Here is a 12,910-nt window from a genome sequence, read left to right as displayed (position 1 = left end):
AGAGGGAAGCAGCTGCCCTCACCTAACATGGCGGCCGGGTCACGTGATCGGCTTCTCCTCAGTTACCGCGGGAGAATCTCACGTGTGAGTGTCCGGGACTGTTCACATTCATTTCACACACAGGAGACACCGCAAAGGTAAAGACGTCCAGCCCTGCGCGGTATGTGGGGGTCATACGTGGTGCTGCCTCCACCGCAGGCACGGGGTGGCAGATTTGAGTTAACCCCTTCAGAACTCTAAATTTATCAGTCCCCATAGCTGTACTGTTGTGTTAATTGATGCAAGTTTTGGACGATAGTTTGATAACTTTTTATTGTATTTTATTTGGGGGAGATGGACAGCGACTGACAAGTGATGCAAAACAGAAGAAAAAAAGAAGCCGCCAGGATTAGCGGACGGTTCTAATAAATTGAATTTTTATAGGTTTTTTCTTTAAACTGCGTTAAGGGATATTTTATATATATCTAATATATAAAGCTCAAGTGTGTGTGTGTATGTGTGTGTGTGTGTGTGTGTGTGTGTGTGTGTGTGTGTGTGTGTGTGTGTGTGTATATATGTGTGTGTATGTGTATATGTGTGTGTGTGTGTGTGTGTGTGTGTATATATGTGTATGTGTGTGTGTATGTATGTGTGTGTGTGTGTATGCGTGTGCAGGGCCGGACTGGGACTAAAATTCAGCCCTGGCATTTGAAGTTACACAGGCCCACTAGTCACATGGTGACTATATAATATCTTTGTACACTTGTAGATTACAAGAAGTGAGAGGAGATTAACACGACTATATAACATGTAGTCACAGCTGTGCCCAGTATTTCAGCTCAGTCCTATTTATTGCTTTTAGGTACAGTACTCCTCCCAAATCTCTGTCCCCTTTTGTACGCACGGTGACAGAATTCCTGGCAGAACTGCTCTCTATTGGGCAACCAGACCCCCTGGTCATAGCCGCCCCTATCATACCTCCCAACTTTTGAGGAAGGGAAAGAGGGAGAAAGACTTGCTGCTGCAAATTTTAGGCCACGCCCCGGCCACACCCATTCCGCAACTAGCCACACCCTTGTCCACGCCTAATCGCACCCATTTAGCACTGCTGATCACACTGACTGGTACTAAGGGCACAGTGGCTGGCATTATGGGCACACTGACTGGCACTAAGGAAGAGAGAAAACAGAGAGAGAAAAAAGAGAAAGAAAGAGGGGGAAGAAAGAAATAACAGAGAGAAAGAAAGAGGGGAAAGAAAGAACAGAGAGAATAGAGAGAGAAAGAAAGAGAGGAAAAAGAAAGAGTGGAAAGAAAGAACAGAGAGAGAAAGAAAAAAGAAAGATTAGAGAAAGAAAGAACAGAGAATGAGAAAGAAAGAACAGAGAAAGAAATAAAGAAAGATTCTATAAAGATACTATAGCAGCCCGGCTCCCATTGTAGTGCCCACCTGAGCCTCCCGGTGCAGGACATATCATGATCCGCTCACGTGGCCGGCATCCCCGATTCCATGGCGATCCTGCTGTCTGCGCTGTCGGAGGAGGACACGGTGATGGATCTGAAGCATTCCTGGTTCTGTTACAATCTCCTTAAGAAATTATCTCATTTCCGGTCAGCTTCCAGCACATCACTTCCGGTGGAACGTCATGTGTGAGTTTTAAAATGCTCCTCGGGGCTCCGCCATGTACTCCTGTGTCCATGGGAAAAGCCTGCTTTGTATGCTTCGTACACACTTGGCTCCGCTCCGTACATCCCGTACACACACGGCTCCGCTCCATATACCCCATTCACACGCGGCTCCGCTCCGTACACCTCGAACACACGCAGCTCCTCTCCGTACACCTCGAACACACGCGGCTCCTCTCCGTACACCTCGAACACACGCGGCTCCGCTCCGTACACTTCGTACACACGCGGCTCCGCTCCGTACACCTCGTACACACGCGGCTCCTCTCCGTACACCTGCGGCTCCTCTCCGTACACTTCGTACACACGCGGCTCCTCTCCGTACACTTCGTACACACGCGGCTCCTCTCCGTACACTTCGTACACACGCGGCTCCTCTCCGTACACTTCGTACACACGCGGCTCCTCTTCGTACACACGCGGCTCCTTTCCGTACACTTCGTACACACGCGGCTCCTCTCCGTACACTTCGTACACACGCGGCTCCTCTCCGTACACTTCGTACACACGCGGCTCCGTTCCGTACACCTCGTGCACACACGGCTCCGCTCAGTACACCCCATACACATACAGCTCTGCTACATCTACCCTGTAAACCCCTCCTGACCCCACACATACTTATCTCATCCAGCACCATGACAACAGCCAACAGCACAGCAAAGTCTTGCAGACACCAAGTGGCAAGGCTGAGCGCACAGGACCTGTGATGAGGTCACAGGAGGGGCGGAGTCAGGGTTCACATGATCAGGGGTCTGGACAAAGGCTCCTGATCATGTGACCCCTGACTCCTCCCCTCCTGTGACCTCATCACAGGTCCTGCGAACAGAGAAGGCAAGCGACACTGTGAGTGGCTGCGGCGGGGGTCTCATGCTAAGGCGAGGATGGGGTGCGTGGCGGCTTATCTCCCTGCAGTGCGGGAGGAACTTGAAAACTATCACCGCCATGCCGGCAGCAGGAGCAACAGTGGCCGCAGCAGCTGGCAAGCGGCCAGATGATCGGGCGCTGCGGCCCAGCGGGAAAATGCCCGGTTGGTTATATTGCCAATCCGGGCCTGTATGTATGTGTGTGTGTATATGTATGTGTGTGTGTGTATGTCCGGGATTGGCATCCGCACCGTCGCAGCTACAGCCATAAAATTTGGCCCAGTCACACGTCTGGACCCCGAGAGCATCCTAAGCTATGTTGTGAGGCGAAATTTGAACCCTGCGCTTTACAATTTACCAAACAATTTTGCCCCTATCTACATACTGGGGAAAAAGTGTGTGTGTATCAAGCTCCGCCCCTCATTATGATAAACATAATGGTTGACTATGGGATGGAGGATATGTATGATGGGAATATGGGCACGGGACTATGGGATGGAGGATATGTGTGATGAGTATATGGGCACGGGTCTATGGGATGGTGGATATGTATGATGAGTATATGGGCACGGGACTATGGGATGGTGGATATGTATGATGAGTATATGGGCACGGGTCTATGGGATGGTGGATATGTATGATGAGTATATGGGCACGGGTCTATGGGATGGTGGATATGTATGATGAGTATATGGGCACGGGACTATGGGATGGTGGATATGTATGATGAGTATATGGGCACGGGTCTATGGGATGGTGGATATGTATGATGAGTATATGGGCACGGGACTATGGGATGGTGGATATGTATGATGGGTATATGGGCACGGGACTATGGGATGGAGGATATGTATGATGGGTATATGGGCACGGTACTATGGGATGGAGGATATGTATGATGGGTATATGGGCACGGGACTATGAGATGGAGAATATGTATGATGAGTATATGGGCACGGGACTATGGGATGGAGGATATGTATGATGGGTATATGGGCACGGGACTATGAGATGGAGAATATGTATGATGAGTATATGGGCACGGGACTATGGGATGGTGAATATGTATGATGAGTATATGGGCACGGGACTATGGGATGGAGGATATGTATGATGGGTATATGGGCACGGGACTATGAGATGGAGAATATGTATGATGAGTATATGGGCACGGGACTATGGGATGGAGGATATGTATGATGGGTATATGGGCACGGGACTATGAGATGGAGAATATGTATGATGAGTATATGGGCACGGGACTATGGGATGGAGGATATGTATGATGGGTATATGGGCACGGGACTATGAGATGGAGAATATGTATGATGAGTATATGGGCACGGGACTATGGGATGGTGAATATGTATGATGAGTATATGGGCACGGGACTATGGGATGGAGGATATGTATGATGGGTATATGGGCACGGGACTATGAGATGGAGAATATGTATGATGAGTATATGGGCACGGGACTATGGGATGGAGGATATGTATGATGGGTATATGGGCACGGGACTATGAGATGGAGAATATGTATGATGAGTATATGGGCACGGGACTATGGGATGGTGAATATGTATGATGAGTATATGGGCACGGGACTATGGGATGGAGGATATGTATGATGGGTATATGGGCACGGGACTATGGGATGGTGGATATGTATGATGGGTATATGGCCAACAAACCAGACGAATACACATGATATTTGCCAATAAATCGCATAGATCATGTGCATATGGATTAAATACGCCTATCATCAAAATACAGATAAAGCTCAACAAAAGGATGATTTGTAAGGCAGTAATTGTATTAAATATAACAAAATAAGTTTATTAGAAAACAGTTTAAAAAACATATGCCAAGAAATGGGGAAAGAAGGGAGTGGGCTATAGGCTCACCGCCATGATCATAAATCAACATGCATAGCCAGTCAACAGACAGTACAATAATATATAAGAGGAGATGATAGTGTCTGCTATGAATAGTCTAATCAACATAATGTCATAATATCACAGACAATTGTAAAAATAATTATTACAAATAAGACCCTCATCTCCACATGATAGTAACACCTGTGTACCCTAGGTAACATATAGCCAAATGGCGTAGCAGAAAAAATTCCTTTCCTAATGATGAAATTACCTCCAAGGGATAACACAGAGGTACCGCCCCCAGCTGACAGCGGTACTTCTGTGTTATTCCTTGGAGGTAATTTCATCATTAGGAAAGGAATTTTTTCTGCTACGCCATTTGGCTATATGTTACCTAGGGTACACAGGTGTTACTATCATGTGGAGATGAGGGTCTTATTTGTAATAATTATTTTTACAATTGTCTGTGATATTATGACATTATGTTGATTAGACTATTCATAGCAGACACTATCATCTCCTCTTATATATTATTGTACTGTCTGTTGACTGGCTATGCATGTTGATTTATGATCATGGCGGTGAGCCTATAGCCCACTCCCTTCTTTCCCCATTTCTTGGCATATGTTTTTTAAACTGTTTTCTAATAAACTTATTTTGTTATATTTAATACAATTACTGCCTTACAAATCATCCTTTTGTTGAGCTTTATATGATGGGTATATGGGCACGGGACTATGGGATGGAGGATATATATGTATTATGGGTATATGGGCACAGGACTATGGGATGGAGGATATATATGTATTATGGGTTTATGGGCACGGGACTATGGGATGGAGGATATGTATGATGGGTATATGGGCACGGGACTATGGGACGGTGCATATGTATGATGGGTATATGGGCACGGGCCTATGGGACGGTGCATATGTATGATGGGTATATGGGCACGGGCCTATGGGACGGTGCATATGTATGATGGGTATATGGGCACGGGACTATGGGATGGAGGATGTGTATGATGGGTATATGGGCACGGGCCTATGGGACGGTGCATATGTATGATGGGTATATGGGCACGGGACTATGGGATGGAGGATATGTATGATGGGTATATGGGCACGGGCCTATGGGACGGTGCATATGTATGATGGGTATATGGGCATGGGACTATGGGATGGAGGATAATTATAATATGTTATAACTAACCACAGTTAGTTTCTATGCCCGGGCAGCGCCAGGCTCTTCAGCTAGTGTGTGTGTGTATATATATATTATATATATCTATAGCTGAATGATTGTTCCATGTAACTAGGCCATGTAAATGCGCCATCGGATTTGCAGCCGCATTTAAATGGTTAAACAGCAGCCATCATGGATCTGGGGTTGTCATGAAAGTCTGTGGTCACTATCATGTCTAGTCTGAATGTGGCTAGGAGTGCGCGTGTCGCATACCAGCAGTCATGTGACTGCCCGGTTTCGCCGCCCACACCGGAGAATCCTGACAGTGTGCAATGAGCGTGCTATGAGGGACTCATAAGTCTGCAGTCACAGAGAGCGACTGCAGACTTTCATGCAAAACCTAGACAAGCCCTTTAAGCTTGCTCTGTACCCGGAACCTGGCACACTGATATGTCCTATGTCAGGAATATTTTATAGCTATTAAGATTTATATTTTTTGTATAGTGCTTTATTTAATATGGTCCAAGCTGTCTGTCTTCAGGAGCTCAGTGCCCCCAGCAAGCAAGAAGCTGAGAGGCAGAGGAGCAGAGCGCTCCTGAAGACAAGTGAGAACAATCTTTTAATAAGTTAGTGATGAGCGAAAGTGCTGGGATAAGGTGTTATCTGAGCATGCTCAGGTGCTGAGTGTCTTCGGCATGCTTGAATAATATGTTAGAGTCACCTTATCCCCAGCACGTTAACTTATCACTAATGATCACCAATGCTATCCTATGTTAGATAAGAGTCCTACCAAATGCTAAAATGGGAGCCTTATATCTGCTTTCCTTTCCTGGTTCTCCATGGGCTATGGAAACGAGGAGCAGCTGGTCGCCCGGGCATCCGGCTGCACCATTCAAAGTCTATGGCACTGATGAAAATGCCCACTCCATGTAGTTATGTCTCCTAGACGCTGAATGAAGCAGCATCAGACATGCTTCATATTTCAGTATCAGTTGATTATGAGAATGGGGGGGCACCCAAGCCTCAAGTCTGCAGCGTCTCTTGTTCCTGCTTTGGACACTGAGAAACTCCTATGTGCGCCAGGCTGGGCACTTTCAGGGGCAACCGTCAGACTTTCAGGTGGTATTGTTAACGGGTTGTGTTCTAGCCTATTACACCTGTGCACAATATCTCCTGAGGCATCTCTCTGTTTCTGATGCGGAAATGAGAGGCTCTGGATGCTGTGGACACGGATGACATGGAAATAATAATTTTAACATATGTTAGTGCAATTTTTTTTTTCCAAAAGATAATCACTAAGTTTCAGTCCATAATTTCCTTCCTTTTCATTTTGAGAACCCCTGATGTGTAATGTGCAGCCTCATCTAAGTTTCAGATTTTTCTCTAGTGGGACTGTCATTCCCTGTAATACAGGCTGGATGTGAGGTCTCTGTGTTTCCAGAGTGCTGCTGTTGTCTTTAGCTCACATATCAGCACAGCTTCTATCCTGCACTTATTTCCTCTTCATGTGCTTTCCTCCTTTTCTGCAGCCTGTTATTTTTTTCTGCCCTCTCTGAGACTATAGTGCCTTTATCCACTCTCAATTGCTGAAATGTGCGCAATCCCCTACCCCTCCCTGCTGCTGTCTGTAAAGGCTCGCTCACACAAGCGTATAACATGGCCAACATGCTACGTTTCATTAGATAGCACTCGGACCAATATTATACTATGGGGCAGTGCCGAGCAGTGTTTTTTTTTTTGTTTTTTTTTTTTTTGCATGCCGATTTGGCACGAGAAAACAATCAGCATGCTGAGAGTACTTGTGACAATCAGATCATGCGCACTCATACAAGTCTATCATCCGGGTGCAGTCTGATTACAGTGGACACAGAATGGAGACGATGGAGAATTTAAAGGGGATATCCAGGACTTTGTAAAAAAAAAAAAAAAAAGTGCCTAAACACTCATAGTGTGAACATATAATCCCTATAAAACTCATTTATTTCATAAATATAAAAACCACCAATTTCCCAGTGAAACCAAGGCAAATGCCCTAATAAAAAGACCTGAACTGAGATGCTGCAAGGCCCTGCAATACAACTTTCTGATACCTTCCTATCCGTGGCGGTTGGCACCCTAGGGATCCCGATTTTTTTTTTTTTTTTTTTGGGTGCCCCCACTCAGCGAGGACTGTCCCTCACTGCCCTGCCGGTCCCTGATGAAAACAATGACCGATAGTGCAGAGATGAAGAGTACAAAATGCCCTAAGCTATTGCAAGCAATCCCAGAAAAAATGGAATTAAAAATACCACATCATGACATCAGGGTCCATAGTAATGTAACAAAATATAGTCTGACAATAGAGCATATATACGAATAAAGTGACCACTTATCATTTGTGGAGTACCACTTATCATTTGTGGAGTACCCCAACGCGTTTCCCCGCAATAGCGGTTCATCAGGAGGCAAGAGAGATAGAAACGGTGTCCATCATGTCAGGTATCAGGATGAGATGGCAAACGCTGTCAGAGGAGGCCGACCTTATAAAGCCCCCGTCAATACACATGGAAACACCTACCCAATCAGGCGTTTGAATCACCAAAGGGAAGAATATTTAGTCCCATAATTACCGCAAAAAGTAACTCATGTGTGCTCCTGGATGAACGATGCCGTAAAGCCCCCGCTAGACGCTCCGACGTGGAGCGCAAACAACATGGCCGCGGGAGCTTCCGGTATCCATGCACGTCATAGACCACAGTGCGCATGCCCGGAAGCTAGTACCCATAACGTGGAGCCAGAAACAAAGATCAGGACTGCGCATGCTCAAACATTTTTTAGTTGTGCGCTAGATTCCAATTCATCAGGCATAAAGAGAAGCGAAGAACATCCAAATGTCCCATTTGTACACTCTGCTTTACATCTATTTTGTAGACCTGTTAGTCAGGCACTAATATATATCATATAATTAGCGTTTGAGTGTGCCGCAAATTTGAAGTGTCCATCTATTTGTTTGCCTGCCATACCATGTTTTTGTGGTTCTGTGCGGTTTGGATGTTCTTCGCTTCTCTTTATGCCTGATGAATTGGAATCTAGCGCACAACTAAATAAAAAAAATGTTTGAGCATGCGCAGTCCTGATCTTTGTTTCTGGCTCCGCGTTATGGGTACTAGCTTCCGGGCATGCGCACTGTGATCTATGACGTGCATGGATACCGGAAGCTCCCGCAGCCATGTTGTTTGCGCTCCACGTTGGAGCATCTAGCGGGGGCTTTACGGCATCGTTCATCCAGGTGCACACATGTGAGTTACTTTTTGCAGTAATTATGGGACTAAATATTCTTCCCTTTGGTGATTCAAACGCCTGATTGGGTAGGCGTTTCCATGTGTATTGACGGGGGCTTTATAAGGTCGGCCTCCTCTGACAGCGTTTGCCATCTCATCCTGATATCTGACATGATGGACACCGTTTCTATCTCTCTTGCCTCCTGATGAACCGCTGTTGCGGGGAAACGCGTTGGGGTACTCCACAAATGATAAGTGGTCACTTTATTCGTATATATGCTCTATTGTCAGGCTATATTTTGTTACATTACTATGGACCCTGATGTCATTATGTGGTATTTTTAATTCCATTTTTTCTAGGATTGCTTGCATTAGTTTAGGGCATTTTGTACTATTCATCTCTGCACTATCGGTCATTGTTTTCATACCTTTGATATCAGGGACCGGCAGGGCAGTGAGGGACAGTCCTCGCTGAGTGGGGGCGCCAAAAAATCGGGATCCCTAGGGTGCCAACCGCCACGGATAGGAAGGTATCAGAAAGTTGTATTGCAGGGCCTTGCAGCATCTCAGTTCAGGTCTTTTTATTGGGGCATTTGCCTTGGTTTCACTGGGAAATTGGTGGTTTTTATATTTATGAAATAAATGAGTTTTATAGGGATTATATGTTCACACTATATATAATTAATTCCTACAGTATTTGTCTTTTTCAAATTAGGTCTAAACAGTCATAGGCAGGTAGTTGCTATCCACCTGCCTGTTGTACCAGGCGCCGTTCTTTGCCGGCACAAACCGCTCCTGCCTGCGATTCAGCTGCCTCTGCTGACGTCACGTCGACAGATCAGCAAGTTCTTTTCCGTTCTGCTGGATATGTGTTGACAGGGCGAGCGTGCCGAGGTCATGCTGATTGACAGTCAGATCCCCGCTACCTTACTGGGGGAGCCTGCTGTCAATCAGCATGACATCGGCGGGCCTGTCGACAGAGCAGGGCGGGAAAGAAGCCGTTGCTCTGTCGACGTGACGTCAGCAGAGGCAGCTGAATTTAGCGCCGATCTTTGATACGATCGCGTGGCCGCGTTTATGAAAGCACAATGTGGGGACGGGTCCGCTAATTAATGGTGTGTGTATAAGGTCTAACCTGGTGAACTATGCAGGGTGTGCACCGTCTCGTTCATAAATCCTCATTATGTCTCAGCAGAAGCCATGTTCACATCTAAGCTGCTCACTCTGGTCCTGGTGGTCCAGCCGCAAAGAATCCTGCTGGGCATGAAGAAACGTGGCTTTGGTGCCGGCCGGTGGAATGGGTTTGGTGGCAAAGTACAGCAAGGAGAAACAATCGAGGAAGCTGCGAAAAGGTGAATTAAGGGTCTGGATAACAAATACTTACCCATCTACAGCTCCTATTGACATGAATCGGTTGGATGGGACAACTGGGGGTTGGGAGTAGCTCATCCACGTGGAATTAGGGGTCATAAATGTCTGGTAGATGAGGGGTCCACCACTAGGACCTGCACTTGTTTCAACACCACTTCCAGGAAGATCCCCTTTAAGTTCATTGGGCACCATTAAATATGTAAAGGGGTTGGCTACTTTTCTTTTGCACCGCCGCAGCCGGCCAATTCTCCTGCATCGGCGCACGTGCAAATGTTTTCATCACCAGCACAGAAGAGGATGCAATCACAATCTCCTGCCGTTTCCTGCGTGTACCGTCACCATTCATGATCGTGGGGCTTTGCTGTGCTAAGGAACGAGGCAAGGAGAATTTTTAGGACAAGTCGCCGTCCCCTTTAACGTCATAAAGGGGTCATAGTGCATCGTAAATAGGATTTCTTCTGAGATATTGACAATTCTGTATTGCAAACTCCATGATTATAATGTACTTTCATCTTATTTCTCTGTGCAGGGAACTCTGGGAAGAAAGCGGCCTGACAACCGACTCCCTCCAGAAAATCGGCAACATCAAATTTGAGTTTGTCGGCAGCACCGAGTTGTTGGACGTCCATATTTTCCGAGCAGATGAGTTTAGAGGAGAACCAGCTGAGAGCGAAGGTGAATACAAGAGGTCGGCATTTTACCCCCTTCCCAATGCCGGCTCCAATCTGACGGGTTCCTCGGATATCTGCCCCCTCCCGGTTCTGTAAAAGTGGCCAACCTGCAATACCAGGCACCGCCTATAAATGAGTGGCGCTACTGCTAACATTTTATATAACCCCTCTAAATTTTGTTGTTTTTTTTTTTAGAAATGCGTCCCAAGTGGTTCTCATTAGACCAGATCCCTTATGACGGCATGTGGCCGGATGACTGCATATGGTTGCCCCTCTTGTTGCAGAAGAAGAAATTCTTGGCTTATTTCAAGTTTGAGGGACATGATAAAATTCTGGACTACAACCTGGAAGAAGTAGATGATGTTTGATCGAGAGGTTTTATGCTGGTGAAGAAGCGTTTTGTAGGTTTTTTCTTTTGCACAATTAGGTTAGTTTCGCCTAGTAATATGGTCGCGTTATTGACCCGACCACCAGTTTATGGGGTTGTCCATGATGGTTTTGAAGACCTTTGTGTTGAAGCATCTGCCTGATGGGGTTTTTTTTCTTAATTGCCCCATAGTAGGGGAAAAACTGCAAGTCCATAAGGCAATCAGACCAGTTCCCTGGATCAATGCTTCATCCCACAAACAGCGCCACTCCAGTCTCCAGGCTACGCATAGTATTGCAGCTTGGTGGCAATACCAGATACAATGTGTAGATGGTCATGCTCCATTCTCATCCCATATGGGACTGCCGAAAAAAGCCATGTGCACCACAGGGATCTGTGGCGTTTAGTATAAGTCATGATAGTGGCCCAAAAATGTGCCCGTATAACACATATGGAACACACCATAGTCTAGAATCCATAGGGACGAAGGTGACGGTTTTTATTTTATGAGACCGCCTCTTTGGCAGTAGCACTTTACTATATAATCCAAGATGGCAACACTTTGGTGAAGCAGTTGCCCATAGCAACCAATCAGATTACTCCTTTAATTTTCAAAAGAGCTCTTGAAAAATAAGAGCTATAATCTGATTGGTCCCTTGGGGCATCTGTCTCCTTTTCCTTTTAGGCCGATTTTGAGAATTCTCGGCTTTGGTATTAGCCCGTGACCACTGATTAATACAATCCTCTAGCGGTTTTATTTTAGATAAGTCATCTGCATAATCTGGTTTTGTCTACAGTTCTATTGTTGACTTCAATAAACTGATGTGATCTCTCTCTATGGTTCTCTTAATGTGTTTTGGATATTATCCTACAAAATAACATTTATCTCCTGCTGTCTGACTAATGGAAAGTGGAAGTGCGCATGCATGACCACAGCACTTGTGATCACACGTGTGCTGCAGCTCATTCACTTTGCTGGTACAGTAAGTGTATGTTCACACCAAGATTTTTTTTTTTTTTTTTAAACATTGATTTTGACGCAGATCTGCTTCAAAGATCCACATCAATGAGTATTGGCAGGCATTTTTGGAGCAGTTCTACTGTACTTAATCCTCCCAAGAACTCCCATGTAAGCCTAGCCTTATACGCATAAAGCCATAGGGCACTTGTACCGTTTAGATAACATTACAGGGAATCTGTCATCAGGTTTCTGCTCCCCCATCTCATAGACTCATAATGCAGAGACCCTGATTCCAGCACCGTGTCACTTACTAGGCTCCTTGCCGTAATTTTGATAATCAGTTTTCTCTGCTGCAGTTCTCTGAATGCTGAGCCCTGTATAACCCCACCCACATCACTGATTGGCTATGCAGTGTGCAAAAAGCTGCCAATCAGTGGTGTGGGCGGGGTTATACAGGGCTCATGAATATGGAGGACTACATGACAGCAGTTTTACTAGTCCTCCAGTGATAAAATCAGTGTTTTATCAGCAGGAGATTATCAAAGCTACAGCTAGCACCCCAGAGATACAGACACGTTCCAGCATCGGAGAAGCAGCGGTAGAGTTAGCTCTGTTACCCGGCGCTGGGTGCTGAAGACCGCTTGCATCATTCTCCCCTGCTCTGCCGACGATCAGCGTGAACATGGGAGAA

The 12,910-nt window shown here is 45.9% G+C and overlaps 1 protein-coding gene across 6 annotated transcripts; it reads left to right on the top strand.

Moving 5' to 3' along the window:
* The first annotated feature begins 5 nt into the window (after window positions 1-5).
* On the top strand, window positions 6-12,092 carry NUDT1 (nudix hydrolase 1). Of its 6 annotated transcripts, none has more exons than XM_073553740.1 (4): window positions 6-137; window positions 10,045-10,201; window positions 10,750-10,895; window positions 11,087-12,092. In XM_073553740.1, the coding sequence occupies exons 2-4, from the start codon at window positions 10,050-10,052 to the stop codon at window positions 11,257-11,259; spliced, it is 471 nt and encodes a 156-aa protein (XP_073409841.1). In that variant the 5' UTR covers window positions 6-137; window positions 10,045-10,049; the 3' UTR covers window positions 11,260-12,092. The 6 variants fall into 6 exon arrangements, with proteins under 6 accessions (XP_073409841.1, XP_073409843.1, XP_073409844.1 ...); XM_073553742.1 differs by having other exon boundaries at window positions 16-137; window positions 10,042-10,201; XM_073553743.1 differs by having other exon boundaries at window positions 54-160.
* Window positions 12,093-12,910: the final 818 nt, after the last annotated feature.

This window comes from Dendrobates tinctorius, unplaced genomic scaffold (genome assembly GCF_039654945.1).
Source record: "Dendrobates tinctorius isolate UK_male_01 unplaced genomic scaffold, ASM3965494v1 ptg000202l, whole genome shotgun sequence".
Classification (NCBI taxonomy): Eukaryota; Metazoa; Chordata; class Amphibia; order Anura; family Dendrobatidae; genus Dendrobates; species Dendrobates tinctorius.
The sequence above is the reverse complement of the archived record's forward strand: the minus strand, read 5'-3'. Positions and strand labels throughout refer to the sequence as shown.

What these genes read in the sequence shown, in the direction of transcription:
- NUDT1 (XM_073553739.1), top strand. Translation starts at nt 2,530, where the DNA reads ATGCTAAGGCGAGGATGGGGTGCGTGGCGGCTTATCTCCCTGCAGTGC. An exon ending in GCCCAGCGGGAAAATGCCCG is followed by an intron (nt 2,690 to 10,044) that starts GTTGGTTATATT and finishes ATGTCTCAGCAG; the next exon opens with AAGCCATGTTCACATCTAAG. An exon ending in AGAACCAGCTGAGAGCGAAG is followed by an intron (nt 10,896 to 11,086) that starts GTGAATACAAGA and finishes TTTTTTTTTTAG; the next exon opens with AAATGCGTCCCAAGTGGTTC.